The 21,034-nt window shown below is 53.9% G+C and overlaps 1 protein-coding gene across 2 annotated transcripts in view; it reads left to right on the top strand.

Moving 5' to 3' along the window:
* Positions 1–17,106, top strand: part of Rph3a (rabphilin 3A) — a 78,717-nt gene extending 61,611 nt beyond the window's left edge. For both annotated transcript variants that reach the window (XM_028855640.2, XM_028855641.2), the window contains exons 11-22: positions 1,256–1,342; positions 1,771–1,830; positions 2,670–2,867; positions 5,233–5,312; positions 7,281–7,355; positions 8,519–8,628; positions 9,326–9,452; positions 10,365–10,421; positions 10,997–11,151; positions 12,082–12,163; positions 14,882–14,978; positions 15,652–17,106. In XM_028855640.2, the coding sequence (XP_028711473.1) occupies positions 1,256–1,342; positions 1,771–1,830; positions 2,670–2,867; positions 5,233–5,312; positions 7,281–7,355; positions 8,519–8,628; positions 9,326–9,452; positions 10,365–10,421; positions 10,997–11,151; positions 12,082–12,163; positions 14,882–14,978; positions 15,652–15,782 (1,259 nt within the window). In that variant the 3' untranslated portion in view covers positions 15,783–17,106. The remainder of the gene's footprint in view (positions 1–1,255; positions 1,343–1,770; positions 1,831–2,669; positions 2,868–5,232; positions 5,313–7,280; positions 7,356–8,518; positions 8,629–9,325; positions 9,453–10,364; positions 10,422–10,996; positions 11,152–12,081; positions 12,164–14,881; positions 14,979–15,651) is intronic.
* Positions 17,107–21,034: the final 3,928 nt, after the last annotated feature.

Below are 21,034 nucleotides of genomic sequence, written 5' to 3'. Positions count from 1 at the left end.
TACATTTTCAATTGACTTTTCTAGATGTAATCAGTGCTTTTCATGTGTTGTTCAACCATCTGAAGGAAAAGACAGCGTTGGGACGTCCCTGACTACACAAAATCCCCCCAGAGTCAATGTCAGATGCACGGTGTGGTGGCGCACAGCTGTGATATGACTGTAACCCCAGAGCAGAGATGGGTCGGGGGGGGGGGCGGTCAGAGACAAGCAAGCATGGGGCTCACTAGCCAGCTGCCTAACTGAGATGGAGAGCCCTGGGTTCAGGAGGAAACCCTCTCAAAAAATACAGTGGAGAATGTTAGAGGGAGATACCCAGTGTTGACCTCTGGCCCCTGCATTCTTTCCCCACAGGCAGAAATATACACGTGTGCATGCACACAGGCACAGGCACACGCACACGCACACGTGAATGCACACACAAGAGTATACACACATGTGCCCCTGTACAATCAATGTCCACGTCTCCTTATCTGGAAAGCTCCTAGCACCACCCACTCCACGTTGAGCTGACCTCACTGCCCCCTTCTCTGAGTTCCCGGGTGGAAGGACGGACACAGTCCTAGGACACACCGCTACCCAAGTCAGCCTCCCCAGCCTACTTCCGGGCACATGCCTCTTCACTCCAGATGGCCCTTGAGGCCCCGCCCCCCCACCCCCCAGCGCTCTCTCCTCTCTTCCTAGCCTGATCCAGGATTCCTGGTTGAACGCAGGCTGTCTATGGTGCGCAGGTGGACGATCCATTAGTAACATTAACCCCTCTTATGGAGTGCCTGCTCTGCATCGATCACGTGATTAAACTCTTTGCGTGTATCATCTCACTTAATCCCCTCGTCAGCTCACTGGGGGCAGGTTCTAGGTGAGCACGCTACGTTGATCCATGCCCACAGGCCCGTTTTATTGTTTTATTTTGAGACCGATTCTGGTCTGGTATTTACTCTGTGTCCCAGGCAGGCCTCAGATTTGCAAGCTTCCTACCTGAGCGGCTGAGATGACCGGCCTGCATCCCTGGGCCCAGCTGACTTGTGCTTTTCCACAACCCTGCAGCTGCTGAGATTTGCCCAGAGGGTCTAAGCACTGAGGGACAAAAAAGAAAGACTAGAGAAGGGGCAGCCTTCAGTGGAGCCTCAAGTGTGTGTGTGTGTGTGTGTGTGTGTGTATGCATGTGTGTGTGTGTATGTGTGTGTGTGTGTGTGTGTATGTGTGTGTATTTGTGTGTGTGCATGTGAATTATACTGTCTCCCTCCTCTTTCTGCAGGTTTGAGGAGGGCTAACTCAGTCCAGGCCCCCCGCCCCGCCCCGGCCTCAATGCCAAGCCAGGCACCTCCTCAACCTGTGCAGCCAGGTACCTGCCATGCAGCCCCTATGTGCCCTGGTGTCCCCAAGCAGTGACTCCAGTCCTGTCACCCTGCAGGACTGAAACAGGAAGAGCCCTGAGCTCTTCCTAGCCCCTGGGAGTGAAGGAGGCCCCGCGCTGAGGGCAGGACTGCGGTAGAGGCGTGGGTGGGTGGGGCAATCTGTCCACTGCGAAGGGACAGAGCCGTGGTGGTACCTCCTCCACATCTCAGAGGAGGAAGTGGGACTCGGGAAGATCTCCATGCTGAGGTTGGACCTGGACTTTTCCAATGCCAGTCACCCCCCCCCCCCGGGAACAGTTCCAGACATCCCAGGGACCTCTGCACACCATTGCCTCCTGTCCACCCTGTGAAGTGAGGGAAGGGACAGACACCAGAAGTATGTCCTCATCACCACTACCTTTCTGTCCCCTCGCAGGGGCCCCTGGGGGCAGCAGGGCCGCTCCTGGGCCAGGACGCTTTCCAGAGCAGAGTGCAGGCAAGTGTGAACTGTCCCAGCCTCTCGGAGAACACATTTACTCAGCCTGTGTACCCCAAGACCCGTCTGATGAGGCCTAAGCAGCCCACTTTCTGAAACCCTGGACTGTCCACACTGACAAGCCGGCTCCTGCGGCTCAGAGTCCAGACTGCCTGGCATCCTCCCCCCCCCCCCCACCTCTCTTCCTGCTGGGTTACTCCTGGCCAATGACTAAACCTCTCTGAGCTTCAGTGTTTTGTTGTGTTTTCTGTGAAGTGTGAGTCAGCCTAGGACCTCCCTCACAGTCTTGTTGGGATGATTAAACAAATTAAACAAACAATAACAACAAAAAAAAGTTAAAACAAAACTCAAAATTCAACCAACCAACCAGCCAAACAAAAACCACCTTTTGTGGAGCCTGCTCTGTGTTTGGCCCATGACAAGCAAACCGTGATGATTCCATGGCCCACATGCAGGCCTCAGGTGCCTGGTTGTCATGGTTACGAGGTAGCCATGGTTTTTCATGGACCCTCATTGTTTAACGCACCTTTGGATTCGGTAACTCCCACTCTACAAATAAGGAAACTTAAGGCTCAGAGATGTTAAGTAACTGGCCCTACATCACACAGCTGAGGTTAAAGTTCGTACTGTCTGGCTGAGTCCACACCACTGACTGACCTCTGTGGGGTTTATCTTGCTTTCATCCAAATCAGCCCTGGGGCTTGGCTGTCACATGCAGGCTCCCGGACCCCTGATTCTGAGTGCAGCTTGGGAACCAGCATTCTGGAAGCTTCCTCCAGCCACATTGCTATGACGCAGACTCAACGCTGCCTCTTCCCTGTCTCCTCTCGTCCCCACAGAGGCTCCTCCAAGTGACCCTGGCTATCCAGGGGCTGTCGCCCCAGCCCGGGAGGAGAGGACAGGACCTGCGGGGGGCTTCCCGTCGTCGTCAGCTCCCCACCCTGCAGGCCCCTATTCCCAGGGGGCCCCTGCCCGCCAGCCACCACCTGCAGAGGAGGAGGAGGAGGAGGCCAATAGCTACGACTCGGATGAAGGAAGTAAGTGGCTCTGGCAGGGGAGGAGGAGGCGTGTTGGGAACTGAGCTAGAGATAGGGCGTGAATGGGACTTCGAAGTCAGTAGATGCCACCTAACCACTAACATGTGGACCCTCAAAATCCTGTGGTTCTGGGGATCAAACCCAGGGCCTTGGATGTGCTGGGAGAGGGCTCCAGCCAGCCACTCCCCAGTGCTGAGATGGCTGGTGAGTGCCACCGTGTGGTCAGTGCTGGTACCACATGTCCCATTGGGGTAAAGCTCAAGGATGGAGCCCCGTTGAGTCATTTAAAGCCTCTTGTAGGGTTTCTCGAGGTTCACCTCAGGTGGCCGTCTGCCAAACAGAATTATCTGGTGGCCCACAACCGCCTCAAACAGGCCTGAGTCCCTGAGTCTAATGATGTGTGCCTACCTGCAGTCATTTTTTCCTCGTGACTGGGATCCCTGCTGGATCATCCTTACAATGATTTATTAGGCAGCTACTATATCCCTCTTGAATTCAGACCCAGGGGGACACAGACAGACAGACAAACAGACAGACAGACACACACACACACACACACACACACACAAACACACACACACACACACACACACACACACACACACACACACACACAGAGGCTTTTTCTTCGTCTGCTATGGCTGAAGCAGCCAGGAAAGCAGAACATTTGGATGCTACTGGGAGTCGGAGCCACCTGGTTCTGACCCCTAGCTTGTATTGCTTCCTGTGTAGGCTGATGGGTAGGTAAACTGAGGCACTGCAGGGAAAGTGCTTGGTGAACTGGAGACCGCCATGATTGTGTCGGGCTGAGCACACATCAAGATTGACAGCGATGTTAATACGAAGGGTGCAGGCCAGGAAAGTGGACGCTGGCGGAGCTGAGCTCTGGGTGGGCCCCCCTTCCCACCAGGGCCATCCACACTCCCTAGTTCCTGTCCCTAGGGAGTGGGGACAGGAATTCTCTCCTCTCAGTCTGCATATAGTCCTGGAAAAGCTCCCCGCGACTCAGAAATGGCCAGTTTTTAGGGTTTCTATTGCTGTGATAAACACCAGGACTAAAAGCAACTTGGGGAGGAAAGGGTTTATTTCAGCTTGCAGTTTGTAGTCCATCAAGAATGGAAGTCAGGACAGGAACTCAAACAGGGCAGGAACCTGGAGGCCGGAGCTGATGCAGAGGACATGGAGGGGCTCTGCTTACTGGCTCACTCAACCTGCTTTCTTATAGAGCCCAGGACCACCAGCCCAGGGATGACATTACCCACAATGGGCTGGACCCTCCCCATCAATCAGGAACATGTCCCACAGGCCAGTCAGGTAGGGGAGGGTCATTTCCTTAGCTGAGATCCCCTCTTTCCAAATGACCACCTAGCTTGTGTCAAGTTGCCATAAAACACCCAACATAGCCTGTGAGAGAGGCTGGAAGCCCATCACAGGGCTCCCGTCACTTGAGGTCCACATTGTATGATGTAGCAGTTGCCCCCTTTGACATGGGGGCCCTCCAGAGTCAGGGGTCTGTGGTCTCAGGTAAGAGAGAGGGGAGCCCACCTGCCCTATCAGTCCCCAGCAGCATTCTGTATCTGCCCTCCTCCATCCTTGTCCTGGATGCTCTTCCGTCCTCAATCTCCCGAGTGCGACCTCTGCCAGCCTCCAGGCTGCCCTGGCGTAAGCTCAGGCACAGGGCTGGGTACAGCTGGCTTCTCTCTGTTCCTCACTCGCTCAGCTTTGTCACCGACAAGGATTTCTTGACCTCCAGGTGCCTCAGTGGCTCCAGGCCCTAGGTCATTGGGACAAAAGGCAACCGGAGAGAGAAGAGTCAAACTATGGATGAGCTCCTCACACACACTGTTTCGAGGTTACAATCAGGGAGGGTTTCTCTAGGAGGTGACTTCTGAGCCAAGCTGTAGAGCGTGAGAGGGTGTGAGCCATATGAGCATGGAGAGACAGAGAGAGAGAGAGAGAGAGAGAGAGAGAGAGAGAGAGAGAGAGAGAGAGAGTTCCCAGCAAGAGGACCAGCAAATGCTGATATCCATGTATTCCTTCAGCACACACAGTAGGGATAGGGTAGTTATGTATGCCTTGCACACAGTAGGGATAGGGTAGTCAATCAAGAACCCTAGCCCTTATCTTCAGGGCGCTCTCAACGTGGCAGGGGAGGACGTCACTAACTAAACACATACAAATGATCGCAGAAGGCTCTCAGGAGAGAGGTCTTACCAGGATGGAGTATAAGACCAGGCCTACCCTCTCTCTCTTCTGTGGTCCTAATACCCAGCTGAGGCTGGACCCATTGGTGAGTCCCCAGGAAATGTCTGTGGATTGACTAAACATCTTACGTTTTCTTGGCTCCCGTCTGTGTTGCCTGTAGCCACACTGGGTGCCCTGGAATTCAGCCTTCTGTACGACCAGGACAACAGCAACCTGCAATGTACCATCATCAGAGCGAAGGTGTGTGGGGACCCCCAGGGAGGCTCTGGTTGTCCTAAGAGACTCAGGGGATGGGTCCCAGGCCTGGCTCCTGCTGTCACTGTGGTAGCGAGAGAGATGTGAACAGGGTTGTCATCAGTCATAGCAAGACTTCCTTGGGGAGGACTTCCTCTGGGCATGGTCCCGTGGCTGCTTCCTGGGAGTGGAGGCAGCTTGGCTGTGAGGGTCACCTAGGCCACCCACAGCACGCAGAGGGGACACCGCAGGTGCCACCAAGACAGCCTGACTTGGTGACTCTGAGTTTTCCCCGTCTCTCCGGCTGATGCCATTGTCCGCCAGGGGCAGCAGCAGGGAGGTGGGAACTGTGGCTGTGGTATTAAGGTGGTTTTGTGGGGATGGAGGTGCTGTAGCAAGCTGAGTTCCAGACCTTGGGGGACTCAACGCGGGGGGGGGGGTGAACTTAAGTCTGGGATCCCATGGGGAGAAAAAACAACCCAGCAAGATCTGGACCAGACTCCCCTGAAGTGGATGCTGGCCCAGGACACCACACTGTGTTACTTGGGGATGTGGCTGAGCCTCTCTGACTCATTGGGGGTGACAGTGATGTCCTTCCTCCAAGGCAGGCTGGGGACCCCAAATGCTAGGTGGCTGGCCATTTGTACGTATCTAGAACAGTGCCCTCTCTGTGCCTGCTGGCCTGCGGTAGAAATGATATGACCCTCTTTCACTCCTCAAATGCCGCAGTTTGGAGGATAAACAAGAATCAACATCTCAAAGCAACTCCTGCCTCAGCCCACCTTCCCACCCAAGCTATTTTTTTAGCATGCAATTATTGAGCCCCTACTGTGTACTGGGCACTATAGTGAGTGATTAGGTGTATATTACTCTCTTCTCTATTTTGGTGACCAGGTGAGGGAGGCATTTTTATTTATTATGTATACAGTTTATTTATTATGTATATGTTCTGTCTGCATGTATCCCTGCAGGCCAGAAGAGGGCGCCAGATCTCATTACAAATGGCTGTGAGCCACCATGTGGTTGCTGGGAATTGAACTCAGGACCTCTGGGAGAGCATTCAGTGCTCTTAACCTCTGAGCCATCTCTCCAGAGATGGGAGGCATTTTTCTTTTTTTTTTTTTATTTTTCGAGACAGGGTTTCTCTGTGTAGTTTTGCGCCTTTCCTGGGACTCACTTGGTAGCCCAGGCTGGCCTCGAACTCACACAGATCCGCCTGCCTCTGCCTCCCGAGTGCTGGGATTAAAGGCATGCGCCACCACCGCCCGGCATGATGGGAGGCATTTTTATTAGCCCCATTATTCAGGTGGGGAAACTGAGGCCAGAAAGCTAATGCCTGGGGTTACAACCCTGGATACATGAGGCGCATCTTCAAAGGCAAGATTTCATTCATAACTCCCTGAACCCCACCGAGCTGTGGACACTGTTGGCCCCATCAATCAGATGAGCAGGTTGAGGTCACAGGTGGGACCCCTGCCTAGCCAGGGTGGGTGGACAGAGTGTCTGAGTCACAAAACCCTGAGCATTGCTCAGGTGAACAAGGCCAGCTTAACTCATCTCAGAAAATGACGCTAAAGTCACTTTCTCCTGGCCTTGAGGGGGGACAGGCAGTGTGAGCCTCATCCTCCAAGCGGGGGAAACTGAGGCCTCAAATGAAGGCAGAGGTCGGGCCCTGGATTCAGGAGTGTCTCCGTCCCCAGCCACACCTCTCTGCTGTCTATGCTAGGGTGCCCTCTCCCATCCCTTTTACAACAGCCAGGGGCAACTGTGCTGGAACCACCCCACTCTTTCCATCCCACAGCATGGAAGCAGGCTCAGAGAGGTGTAGAAAGCTGCCCAAGGCCACACAGCTAGGGAGTGGTATGTTGTTAAACCCTGTGCCTGAAGCCAGCGTCATTTTCTGTCTCCACTGGGTGAGACGGATGCCACCCCCTGCTGCGGCTGACCATCTTGTGCCTCCTTCTCCTCCTGCAGGGACTGAAGCCCATGGACTCCAATGGCTTGGCGGATCCGTATGTGAAGCTGCATCTGCTGCCTGGCGCCAGCAAGGTACACAGCGGCCCCGGGTGCTGCACAGATTCTCTGCTCAGAGCCCGAGTCCCCGCCCCACCCCATGACAGGCAAAGCTCTCACGGTGGGGAAAGAGGCAGAGAAAAACCCTGGAGCCCAGCAGGACAGCAAACACACACACGCACACGCACACGCACACGCATGCACGCACGCACGCATGCGCGAGCGCACACATTTTGTCCCATCATTGTCTTTGAGCTAAAGACATGCCCACCCCTGGCTGTGATTGGCTAGTGATGCTATGGTCCCTCCTCCTCCTCCTCCTCCTCCTCCTCCTCCTCCTCCTCCTCCTCCTCCTCCTCCAGCCCACTGGTGACTTTTGCTGCCCTTCAAAACCCAATAGTGCCGGGCGGTGGTGGCGCACGCCTTTAATCCCAGCACTCGGGAGGCAGAGGCAGGAGGATCTCTGTGAGTTCGAGGCCAGCTTGGGCTACAGAATGAGTTCCAGGAGATGCGCAAAGCTACACAGAGAAACCCTGTCTTGAAAAACCAAAAACCAAAAAAAACAACAACAACAAAAAAAAAACCCAAAAAAAAACCCAAACAAAAAACAAAAACAAAAACAAAAGAAAAAAAACCCCAATTGTTCATTCACACCTTAGTGTGAATTAGGACCATCCAGCCTCCTCTTGTGGTTGTGGGTGTATTTCTAGTCTTCTCGCCTGGAGTAAAATGAAAAACTTTCGCTACTTTTTTAAAAGGCTGAACTCAAAGGCACAGGTTTATGACCCCAGCTACTGGGGAGGCTGAGGCAGGAGGGTCACAAGTTCAAGGCCTGCCTGAGCCACGTAGTGTGCTCCATCTTGAGGTTTAAGTTTGTTTGGGGTGGGGGTGTCCCTCAGGGGGAGGGCACCTGCCTACTGCGTCACGGCCATGGGTTCCATTCTCAGTGCTGTGGGAGGGAGGAGGGAAGGCAGGCCGTCCCCTCTGAGGACTTTTGGGCCTGGAGGACACTTCCTGAGGACTCGGGAGACATCCCCATGTCCCTGCCTCAGAATGAGTGGCATCATTTCTGCTATAAGCCGTGTCTGTCTCCACGGGAGGTGCCTAAGCTTCCTTACTTAAGGGAATGTTTGAGGAGGGTCTCCAGGTTGTCTCTGCTGATGGATGCCTGCCTGTCTGTCTGTCTCTTGGGGCTCTAGTCCAACAAGCTGCGAACGAAGACCCTGCGCAACACACGGAACCCCGTGTGGAACGAGACACTGCAGTACCATGGCATCACGGAGGAAGACATGCAGAGAAAGACGCTCAGGTGCCTGCAGGTGGCAGCGGAGGGTGGGACCAGCCCTTAGAAAACAGCATGGACTCCAGCAGGAGGTGGGGGTTGGGGGCTGAGGTGGGAGCTTCCCTGTCTAGGTGCTCACAGCCATCAGCCTGTGTTGTCCAGGCAGCCATGGCAGCCATCTACACATGCTCAGTACAGGCTGAGGGGTTTTTATCCTTCACTGTGTGTGAATGTAGATCCCACAGCTTGGGGCATGGCTAAGATTCATGTGCATGGTGTGCTGAAGAAGCCACAGGGCAGGGTTGTGCATCCCAACACTGTGAGGCTGAGGCAGGAGGCTCAGGCATCCTAGGCTGGCATGGACTACAAAGTGAATTTGAATCTAGCCTGGGCTACATCGCAAGCCATTGTCTCAAGACCAGGCGGTGTGCACTGTGTGATCCCATTTACCCGGGATCAAGTGCAGGTGTGTGACCCCTTGCAGGGAAGAGTGGGTCTCTTAGGGCAAGGGAGGGTCTAGGGAAGGACTCTGACTGAAGACCCCTGGCACTGGAATGTTCTAGCTCTTTGTGTGAGCAGTGGTTAGTTGGGATCATGAGAGGCATAGGCTGTGAACTGAGTCACTCACCAGGCTGCAGGTAAACCAAGGCCACGCCCAGTATCTCTCACTCAGGTGCACAGGGGTGCTCAGTATCTGTTGCTCTTTCTCTCTGTTCTGTGGCAGGATCTCCGTGTGTGACGAGGACAAGTTCGGCCACAATGAGTTCATTGGTGAGACCAGGTTCTCACTCAAAAAGCTGAAGCCTAACCAGAGGAAAAATTTCAACATCTGCCTCGAGCGGGTGATCCCGGTGAGCCAGGGGCTGCCTTCTGCCTTCCTGCTAGGCTTTGTGGGTATCAGGCAGGGGCTGTGGAAGTGCAGAGTACCAGGTGGAGGTGGGCCGACTTAGGGTCGGGAGCACATGGCCAGGGTCACCCAGAAGCAGGGAGCCAGCTTCTCCAGCCAGCTGGGAGTGTGGCTCACACAGAGTGAGTCTCGAAAGCCAGTCCTGGACATGAGGCATCTCACTGGGACCCTGTCTGGTGGCAGCTGGTTCTTCAGGCTTCTTTCTGTTTCTCACTCGGTGAAATCCAGTTGGTCAGGACAGGATGGTCATGTCTTCATCATCACCAGCTTCTGGGTAATGCCTGTCTGGCTAAAGTGGACACGGCTGTCCCAAGACACAGAGGTAGCCAGGTCGGCAGGTGTCTGAGGAACTGACTCCTTCTACCTCACTGCAAAGGACAGACAGGGGACTTGTCGATGCTGTCCCCTCCTCCCAGCTGTCCTCATCTCTCCGGGGTGGAGGTTGAGTTTAACCCATAGTTCACAGCCATGCTTCTCAGAGCCTTGGGATCCATCAGAAGGACCCCAGAGCCACACAGGAGAAACATCTAGTAAGCCAGACCCCAAGAGCCCTGAACTACACAGCCTGAGTGAATGAATACTTACGGTTTATGTGTGGGCTCACCGACACCTGGACAGTCTGCGGGTCCTCTCTGACCTTTGGTGTCGTCTTCCGTAAATTGGAGAATGCAGTAAAACTCACACATGGTTGCTGCCCCCATCTTGACAGTTAATGCTGTGTAAACATTGGTGATTGGGAGAGTGTGTGTGTGTGGGGGGTGTAGCTGGGAGATCCCCGCCCCCCCGTGGCTCTGGGTCCTCCCTGGGCAGGGGGGTGAGCCTCAGGGTTACCTTCCCATTCCGTCTCCTCCCACAGATGAAGCGCGCAGGGACCACTGGGTCAGCCCGTGGCATGGCGCTCTACGAGGAGGAGGTGAGCTGGCTGCGGGTGGGAAGTGGCGGTGTCTCTGCTGAGACTACCAGGGACCACTTTCCTCCTCTTTTCCTCCCACATCCTCCTCTCTCTTTATCCCACCATCACTGACCTCCTGGCTCATGGGGGGAAGGGAGACGGTCCTTCATCCCCAGGGTCAGACCATGGGAAGAGGGGACTTTTCCTATTCTCACACACCCATGGCTCCAGGGCCTACTTCCCATGGCTTCTGTTGCTGGGTCTACAGATGAGAAGAGTGGCATGCTCATCCTTTTGTGGGGATATGAGGCCAATCAGGTCAGGGACCAGGGCCAGGGTCTGCCAAGGTCAGTGACCAGGATGGAGCTCAGCCTCAATGAATGTTCCAATCAGGGCTCTGCTCCCTTCTGACTCAAGCTGAGCTCCGGCCCAATGTGCGAGCCTAGCCTAGGGCATGCCCCGGGCTGCTAGAGGCATCCGCTGTCCATGGTGCTGACCGACCCCTTCACGGGCCCTGGCTCTCCCGCCCTCCAATGCAACCTCCCACCACTACCACCCACATCTCTGAGCACCACATCGCCTTTTGCCACACACAGCAGGTGGAGCGAATCGGCGATATAGAGGAACGTGGGAAGATCCTGGTGTCCCTCATGTACAGCACACAGCAAGGCGGCCTCATTGTGGGCATTATCCGCTGTGTTCACCTGGCCGCCATGGACGCCAATGGCTACTCAGACCCTTTCGTCAAGCTGTGAGTCAAGCAGCACCCATGGGAGATAAGATGGACTTGGGGGGGTCTCAAACCCTGTGAGAGGGAGGATGAGGATGAGAGACCCCTCTAGACTATTAACCATTGAGGCCCAGAGAAGGAAGGAGTCTGCCCTAGGTCACACAGCTAAACTATGCCCAGTGCAGACTGAACATAAGGCTGGAAGCCAGCCAGTGTGATGCCTGCCACATGGGAACCCTTGTAACTGCCCCTTCCTAGAGTGATCGGCATAGTGATCCCACTTACAGACCCCAGGGGTCAGCTGCCCATGTCCCCAGTAGCTCAGATCTCCACTGCCAAAGAAGCAATGTGACTTCATTCAAATTCACTATAGAAACACCCCAAGCATCCCAGACTCGGGGTTATTCCAGCAACATTGTCAAAGCTGCCCCACTGGTGACCACTGAAATCAGATGCCCCCACCCTGAGAGGGTTTTAGCCCTCTTTGCCCACTCCTGTAGAAAATACCCTAAGAGCGTAAGCAGACTTGGCTGGTGGGATGTTCTTCAGCCATTCTGATCATTAGTGTCTGTCAAACCCCGCCCCCAAAAGTACTTGTTTTCACCCAGAAAATACTGATTTGAGCACCTACTGTGTGGCAGGCACTGTGCCCTACTCTGAGAAAGAGCTTCCTGGCTGGTGGAAATGGTGGTGTGTGCAAAGGCCGTGGGGTAGAGAGGAGGGTAGGGAAGTGGTGGTCAAGAGCACGATGGGAGAGAAAGCTGGGTGGAGCCGGGATCCAACCACAGGGACACTGGGGCCATAAGAGGTTAAACTCTCCCCTGAGGTCACAGGAAGCCAGTGGATAGCACTGAACAGTGGGAAGACACAAGGTGCTCAGAGCAGGGCCACCACCATCCAAGGTGTCACCAGTGTTGGGTCACTTTCTGATACATGGGTGTCTCTTCCCAGCTGGCTGAAACCAGACATGGGGAAGAAAGCCAAGCACAAGACTCAGATTAAAAAGAAAACGCTGAACCCCGAGTTTAATGAGGTAAGTCTGCCTCCTTCTTTGGCGTACTGGTGGAGACTTCCTGCCTGTGAGAGAGGAATGAACCCCTTCCAGAATACTCCATGTCACCTCAAAAGAGCATTTTGTTATCCGTTGGCTTGAGTTATGTCAAAAGGAAAGGGGCAGACTCCCTGTCACAAAGCCCGGAGCTTGAGAACGCCGTGGGGAGGAAGCTGTTTTCAGATACTGAACTAAGCCACCCCCAGGGTCTTTCCTGAGCTGCGTGGACATGAATGAGGGTAGCGGCCCCCTCGGCCACCTCCACAGCCTCCCATCGAATCCCACTGAGCACTGGGTCCTCAAGTATGCTCTCTCCCCTGTCTTCTCAAGGCCCCCACCTTGGCTCGGACCATGGGATGTCACACCTGAACCATGGCGGTAGACTCCTGGCTCCTCCCCCGGGCCTATACCCTCCTCCATAGAAGAGCAGAAAACTCCAGTCTGAACATACCGCCCCCTTCTTAAGTGGCTGTAACACCAGGCGCCCCTTTTCCTCCCTGACAAACTCCTATCCATGCCTCAAAACACAGAATAAGTGTGACCTCCCCCCCCACACACAACCTTTTCCTATGTCTCCAGAGTCATCTGTCCATCCATCTCATGCTGAACCCCTACTTCTCCATTACCCGTCCGTTCGTAAGCCAGCCCGGCGGGAGGGGTGCAGGTGTCTGCCCCATTGGTGAACGACTGAATAAGGAGTGTAAAGGAGCAGAGTTGTGAGCTCTGTGGACAGCCTCCATCTCAAACCTCAAGCAAAGAGAAAAATACATTCTCAAGATGCCAGGAGACCAGGGCTGAGCTGGACCCCTGGGCTGTCCCACCCCTGCGCTCTCCCTCTGGCCTTGCCTATAAGTTTGCTAATACTGGATTCTACCATGCTTTGCAAGCGGGGAGTGGGAGGAGATGTATGATACGTTTTTTTTTTTTTATGATGGTTTTTGAAAGCCAACATTCAAAAACTCGCTCAGGAGACCCACATTGCAGCCTGCCCTACCTTCTCTCAGGTCACAAATAAGAAATACAAATGGGGGGGTGCGGGGGGAAGGGGTGCAGACCTGGGAGGCCGAGGCAGGAGGGTTGGAAGTTCAAGGCCACCCCGGGCTACCTAGCGAGACCCCAAGACACTGTCTCAAAACAAAACAAAACAAATATCCCATCAGACCCTCCTTCCTGTGGCCTTAGTGAGTTTTTTTCTGAGACAGCAAGAGTACGAACTTCTGAGTTTAAGAAACCTGCAGCCAGATCGCTCATAGTTCACCTGACGTCACCGTACACAGCGGTCAGAAAAGCATTTCTTGGAAATGGTCCTAAATGGATCATCATGGATGGATGGAGTGATCTTGCCCTGTGGATGCCACTGGTGGTGGCATTAATGACTGAAAACTAGAGGCAGCCTACACACCCAACTGTGAGGGACCAAGTTACAGCCTGGCAGCCATTAAATGTCACCATGAAAATGGCTATGTAGACCCAGCGAGATGGTTCAGTGAGTAAAGGGCCTTTGGGGCGCTTGATGACCTGCATTTGCTATCTGAGGCCTTCGTGGTAGGAGCATCCCACCAGGGGTCCTCTGACCTCTACCTGGGAGCCATGGCATGCAAACACACATAAACCCGCGTGTGGTGTTTTTAAGATGATGGCATTTAAGACACTTTTATTCATTTGTTTGGTTGCTGTTTGTTTGTTTTGAGACAAGGTCTCACTTGGTAGCCCTGGTTGGCCTGGAACTCGCTCTGTAGCTAACACTGGCCTTGAACTCACAGTGGTCCTCCTGCCTCAGCCTCCCAAGTATTTGAATTAGAGGCATGAACCGTCACATCCACATGAAATATTTTTAAGGAATGTGCTAAGTTGTTTTGTTTTGTTTCCAAGACAGGGTTTCTCTGTGTAGCTTTGGTGCCTGTCCTGGAGCTCACTCTGTAGACCACGCTGGCCTTGAACTCACAGAGATCTACCTGGCTCTGCCTCCTGAGTGCTAGGATTAAAGGCATGCACCACCACCGGCTAGCTGCTAAGTTGGTTTTTAACATAGGTTACAAAGTGCAAAAAGGAAACCTCAAAACTGTGGATTTAGAATTCATTGTTTTTAAATCACACATCAGTATAAACGCACATGGGCACACCCTGACAGTGGCTGTTCTTGGGTGGCTGTGATGGATAACGCGTCATGGCTTCCTTCCTTGTTTGTCTGAACAATGAACATGACTGAACTTTACAAGTCGGCTGAAGAGTTGCTTTAAAAAAAAAACACAAATAAACAGACTGTTAAGCCCAGTGGTGGCTGAGGGTGAGGTATGAGACTCATCCATGAGTTTGAGGCTAGCCTGGGCTACACAGTTGAGCTCCAGGCCAGCCTGGGCTAAGTGAGACCCTGTCTCAAAAGCAAAACCAGACAAAGGCTGGGCTACTGTAAATCCCTAAATGCTAACTGAGGTACGCCCTCTCAGGAAGCTTCCAGAAGGGCTGAATTCACCATCCTGGACCAACGACTGCCCAGTACCAAATAGAGCCTGCTGCCAAAGTGTCACCGGGATTTCTTGTCCTAAGGAGTGTTTGATGAAAGGGGATGACAGGCCTGGGGTGGGAAGGGTTCTTTGCTCCCAGAATGCCCTACTCCAGGGACTCCTGAGGCTCCTTCCCTAGCTGCCTCTGCTGGAGGCTCCTGGGACTGTTGCTCAACCCTCCCTATCCTATTCACAGGAGTTTTTTTACGACATCAAGCACAGCGACCTGGCCAAAAAGTCCCTGGATATCTCAGTGTGGGACTATGACATCGGCAAATCTAACGATTACATCGGTGAGTGCCCCGGCTCTGGAGAGAGCCCCCCTCACCTGGCCTCCCCCAGAGAGGACGCCTTGCAGGCCTAGGGAAGGCTACGTTCATACCATCCCATCTTCCAGCAGCTCTGTAGGCTCAGGGCTAACCTGGGACTCAGGGTCCCGACTTTGATCCCACCTTTAATGTGCCTTTAATGAATGAGGGTACACACCCATAGCAGAATAACTGAACCCCAAGAGAGCAGAGGGTGTATCCTCTGCAGGCACCAGGGACACCCCCCCCCACACACACACTTAATCTCTATGCAAGTTCCAGATGTTGGGTTTACCTTCACCAGCCCTTCCAGAGGCCAAGGATAGAGAGTCATAAGCATGGTTCAGGGAGAGACTCCAGGCAGGGATAAGGATGGAACTGACCCCTGGGGAATCAACAGTGAATGCCCGGTATGTGGAGACAGGTACAGAAAAGGGTAGAAGCTGGGCAAGGATTGTAGGGGGTCTGGCTAGGTGCTGCAGCAGGGAGCCATAGTTCAGAGGGTTATTGATAATAATGACAGTCACATAGCAAAGGCAGGGAGGGCTGGGGCTGTCACTGCCTTTCTCCCAGTTATACCCCCAGTCTAGGGACGTGAGTGGCCACGGTGTCCCTCTCCACTGACCTGCCCCTCTCTCCCTCCTCTGCTCATCCCCAGGAGGCTGCCAGCTGGGGATCTCGGCCAAAGGTGAGCGCTTGAAACACTGGTACGAATGTCTGAAGAACAAGGACAAGAAGATCGAACGCTGGCACCAGCTGCAGAATGAGAACCACGTGTCGAGTGATTAGGACCTAGTGCCCCAGTGCCCCCCCCATCTCCGCCCCAGCTGGTCGCCCCTCTCAGAGCCGCCCTTGCTACCCCTGAGCCTTTATCTCCCCCACTTCAGACTGCTGCCAAAGACCCGCTCCCTGGGCTGCAGGGTCTGTATGCGAGCCCTCTCTGGTCCCTGGGATGGGGGTGGGGTGGGAGTGGAGAGATGTTTACAAAGGGGCTTGCTCTGGTCTTGAACACATATAAGGCCATGCCCCATGTCCTGTCTACGTGTCCCCCTGGGCATCGGCAGACCCTCAGGCTGTAAGGACCAGCTCAGGGGCAGAAATTGTACATCGAGGCCGCCTCTGTCCCCCGCCCTCCCCCCCAAACACCCCAGAACAAAACAGACCCACCCCTGACTCTAGACACACCAGGAAATAGACACACAGAATACACAGAGGGCCTGCACCCCTTCCTCCAGGAAGATGCCCACCTGCTTCCTAGGAAAACTAATCTCCCGCTCTCTCTCTCCCAGCACCACCCTCTGCTGGCTCATCTTCCACCCAACCATTGCCCCTCACCCACCCCCGTGCCGGTGCCCCTTGCCAGCCTAGTCAGCAACCTCACAAGCTGGATAAACCTGGGCCCCACACCTCTCAAGTGACATCTCCTGTTGGCATGCCTGGCTGTCCTCGGGCCTGGGGTCTGCAGTGGGCACAGCCTGGGTGCATGGCAGCCTTCTTCTAGCACTGTAGATACCTTGAGGTCCAGGATCTCTTTCTCGTCCCTGGCTCCCCCAATGGGCACAGAGCTCTGGATCTGAGGGGACCCCTCCTCCCAGGCCCCACGCTTCGCCCTTCTTCTACTCTTCGGCCATGAACAAAGGAACCGCCCCTCCTCCCACTCAGAGCCACCTCTGTTCTCTGTCTCTCTCTCTTCCCTAAGGTTCCCGGGGGCGATCAAGTAGCAGTATTATGAACTCTAAGCAGGCCAGGACCCTCTTAGTCGATCACAAATCTATCACAAAGGAATGTGCCTCTGAGGCTGGAGTCGGGCCGTCTTCCATGCACAAGAAGAAAGTCTAGTTTTTCCCATTTTGATAGTCTTTCCCTGTCAGTGTCCCCAGCCCCATCACACTGCCCGCCCCCAGGCAGTGTCAGATCAAGACTAAAAACTCTCATTCCCAACTCAGTCTTGCTTGTTCCTTCCAATGTCCCTTGGGATGTCCCCCTGTCCTCAGGGACTCTTGTGTTGCCCTGAAATGGCTCTCTTCTAGAATCAGGTTCTCTGCCTGCTCCAAAGTGGCCGACAGTCCCCCACTACCACCTCCCCCTGACTCTCCGTTTAGTCGTCCGTCCCCCCCCCCCCCCGCCCCCGCCACGCTCCGCCCACTTTCCTGTCATGGTCGCCCTTAGGAGAAAGCATGCTGGCTGTGTCGTCCAAGCCTAATGCTGGTTTTGGCTCTGGTCTCGGAATGCAGCCTGCTTGAAGCGCCACTTGACGCCATCCCCCCACTCACGCACCCGCCCCTGCCCCTTCACGTAGAACACACGCCCCGCCCCGCCCCGCCCTGCTCCCCCCACCCAGGTGCATGCACAATGCCCACTGCCTTTACTTTGCACTGATGTAGCCAGAAAATAAAGTAGGAATATCTGGGAAAGCGGCTGTCCTGCCTCTGTTCCTTACTGATTTCTAGACGTTTCTTCTGCCTTCCTACCAGGACATGTATTGGCTTGGGGGATCACACAAGCAGTTTATCGGGGTGCAGCGAAGGAACTCAACAGAGGGGCTGTTTGTCTGATTTTATCCTGAGCATAGGCAGATGGGCTCAAGAAACTCAGGGGACCCCCTCATCTTCTTAGAAGCCAGGTTGTGGGAGCCCACCAAACAGGTGGCATACTTTCATCTGCACCCTCCTATCTTTGGAGAAAATGCCAACAGCTGTAGAACCAAGTATACTGAGATCCTGGGAGATGGCTCAGCCAGTAAAGAGCCTGCCTGCCTGCCTGGCACCATGAGGGTCTGAGTTCAGATCCCTAGAGACAGTTATGGGCCAGCGAGACAGCTCAGAGGGGAAAGGTTCCTGTCACATAAGCCCGGAGACCCGATTCCAATCCCCAGAACACACAAATGTGCAGAGAGTGAAGAGACGCCACATACGCTTCTCCTGACCCCCACAAGCAGGTCATGGCCCAACGCTCCACACACTTCACCTGTGCACACGCGCCATAAAGCTGGGCGTGGTGGTGTGGGACATAATCCGAGCACCGGGGAGGGAGAGGCAGGAGGAGAAGCCCCGGGGCTCACTGATCACCTGGTCAAGCCCCATCAGTGAGCTCCAGGTTCAGTGAGAGACCCTGCCTCAAAAAAAATAAGAGTGCAATAGAGAAAGGCACTATTGTCTACCTCTGACCAGCTACACACATGTACACACAAACATATACACCACACACACACACACACACACACACACACACACACACCCTTAGAACTTAGACTTAAGTGGGGGCTGTTCAGTCCATCCATTGAGGAAACAAAGACCCACGGAAGCTAGGAATGGAAGGGACCTGGGCCTCCAGACTCCCAGCCTACTGCTCAGTCACACAGTGACAGCAACTAAGGATTGTACAGACAGTCTAATATCACCCTGTGTTCTACCACCTTCCATCTCACACGGAGCCTTCACTGACAGACCCACCTTCCACATTCTCCATGATCCCCAAAGCCAGATAAATCAATCTAGAAAAATCCCTCCTGCCCCTCTAGACAGGGTCTCACACAGTCCAGGACGGCCCTGAACTCCATGGGCAGTCTAAGCTTGCTCTCAACTCCTGATCCCCTGCCTGCCTCCACCACTAGAATGTTCGGGTTGGTTGCAGGTGTGCATGGCCACGCTTGGCTCCTCGAGAGGATTTTTAACCCCGCTGTATTGTGTCCCTGAAAGACAAGAGTAACTTGTTAGGAAGGCCCAGCCACTTCCTGCCAAGCTGGTCTGTTCCTCCCAAGGCCAAGTTCTTCCAGGGCAATTTCTCAAGTTCCTGGAATCATCTAGGAAGTTTCTTTTCAAAGTACCCACGCTCTCTTCACCTTCCAAAGGACTCTCTGACTCCTGGGAACAGTGTGGATTAGAAACTCTTTTCCGGTTTGCTGGCCAATTCCCACCTCCATAATGACTGAAGACAGCCGCCTTCAGATCAACTCATTTACTGAAGATCAGCTACTGGCCACCAGATGGCGACAGGGGCCAAATGGGGATCATACAAAGGGCTCTGACCCACCCCCTCCCAGGGCTCCTGGCAGACATCACTAACCAATACAGCACCCACTACAGCGCCCACAAATGGCTTCTGAATCCTTCCCAACACAGTGCTCCACACAGCCACTGCCAGGCAGCCGAGGGAGACCATGAAAGACACGTAATTTCCATCCGGAAAATGGCTGACCCTTGTCCCCAGCCTGGGACATGCCCAACAGGCCGAGAGTTTTCATTGACACTGAAATGCTGTGGGATGTTCTGTATGGCAAATGTGTTAATAAATAAAACACTGATTGGCCAGTAGCCAGTCAGGAAGTATAGGCGGGACTAACAGAGAGGAGAATTGAGGGAACAGGAAGGGAAGGGGGAGAGACTGCCTGCAGCCGCCGCCAGGACAAGGAAGATGTAAGATACCAGTAAGCCACGAGCCACGTGGCAAAGTATAGATTAATAGAAATGGGCTAAATATAAGAGTAAGAGCTAGACAATGATAGGCCTGAGCTAATGGCCAAGCAATTTAAATAATATAAGCGTCTGTGTGTTTATTATATAAGTGGGCTAAGGGACTGCCGGGACTTGGCGGGACCCGGAGAGAAAACTGCAGCCACACTGAAACTCCTGAACAGGAGAATTGTTCTATTCTCTCAATCAAGACAGACACTGTGTGAACCGATGTGGTAGGGAAACGCTGTCCCCACGCCACAGACATCGTTCCTGTCACCTTGGCCAGGCATTCGTTCCCTCTCTCTGACATCAGCGTTTTTGGAGCGTGCCTGGGGCATCTCAGTTGTCTTATCCCTGAAGACCCCTAACATATGGCAGGGGCTTCAGAAATGCCATTCCCTGTGCCTGCCCCTATACTTGGGCTCTGGCAGTGCCCATCCAAGAAGACGCTCCTGAGTTGGGGAAGGTAGCACCCTCCCCCCAGGAGGCCGGAAGAGAAAGCAGGAGGCGGCACAAGTAAGGAGGCAGGCTGAGAGTCTAGCTGTCCATGGAGCTTCCGACCTCCAGCAGGCCCTGCTTACCCTGAGTGGAGGCAGAGCTGAGTCCGGGCCCCATCAGGGCAGACAGAGGCCGAGCAGAGAGAAGGCTAGGTCAAGGAGATCATGAGGAACAGCGGTGTGTCCCCAGGAGCAGCTGAATATGTAGCTTAAGAAGGTTAAACCTTGTGACCTGGGCACTCCCTGGCTCAGTCAGGGTGGCCAGGGGCAATGACCTCATTGGGCTGAGTGACATATCAGATCTCTTTAAGACACACAGGAGGGTGTGGGAGAGGTATAGATGAGCTGGGCATAGTGGCACATTATAATCCCAGCATTCAGGGGGCTGAGGCAGGAGGATTGCTGTACGTTGAAGGCTGGCCTGGCTTATGTGACTATGAGACTCTCTGTTCCACAATGAAAAAGGTCAGTGAGAAGGCTCAGAGGGAACAGGTGCTTGCTGCCAAGCCTGATGTCCTGAGTTTGATCCCTTGGACCCACATGGTGGAAGGAGAGAGAGGCCATGCCTACAAGTTGTCCTCTGACCTCCATATTCACACATGTGACATAAATGTAATAGGATATTCTAAAGTATAATTAGCTTGGCTCTCACTCAGATCTGCTCAGGACCCTCAGCTGGTCTCTTGTCCCATCCTGGCACCTCTGTGTGGGGACCTCAGCATCACAGCTCCCTCAGGATCCACCAAGAAGAATCCCAGTGAGACCAAGACGATTGTACCTGGGTGGGTGGGTGGGGGGAGATGGCTTAGTGGTTAGGAGCCCTGGATGTTCTTGTAAAGGACCTGGGTTCGGTTCCCAGCATCTATATGGTGGTGAACAAAACCCAAAAATTTTTGGTGTTGATTTTTCAAGACAAGGTCTCATTGCTGAGCTCTGGCTATCACAGAGCTCACTCTGTAGACCAGGCTGGCCTCGAAAACACAGAGGTCCAGCCTCCTCTGCCTCCCAAGTGCTGGGATCAAAGGTGTGCACCACTATACTTTGCTGACCAAAAAAAAAAAATTTTTTTTTTTTTTTTAAAGATGACACA

This window comes from Peromyscus leucopus, chromosome 23, assembly GCF_004664715.2.
Source record: "Peromyscus leucopus breed LL Stock chromosome 23, UCI_PerLeu_2.1, whole genome shotgun sequence".
Taxonomy (NCBI): Eukaryota; Metazoa; Chordata; class Mammalia; order Rodentia; family Cricetidae; genus Peromyscus; species Peromyscus leucopus.
This window is presented reverse-complemented; position numbering and strand designations above follow the sequence as displayed.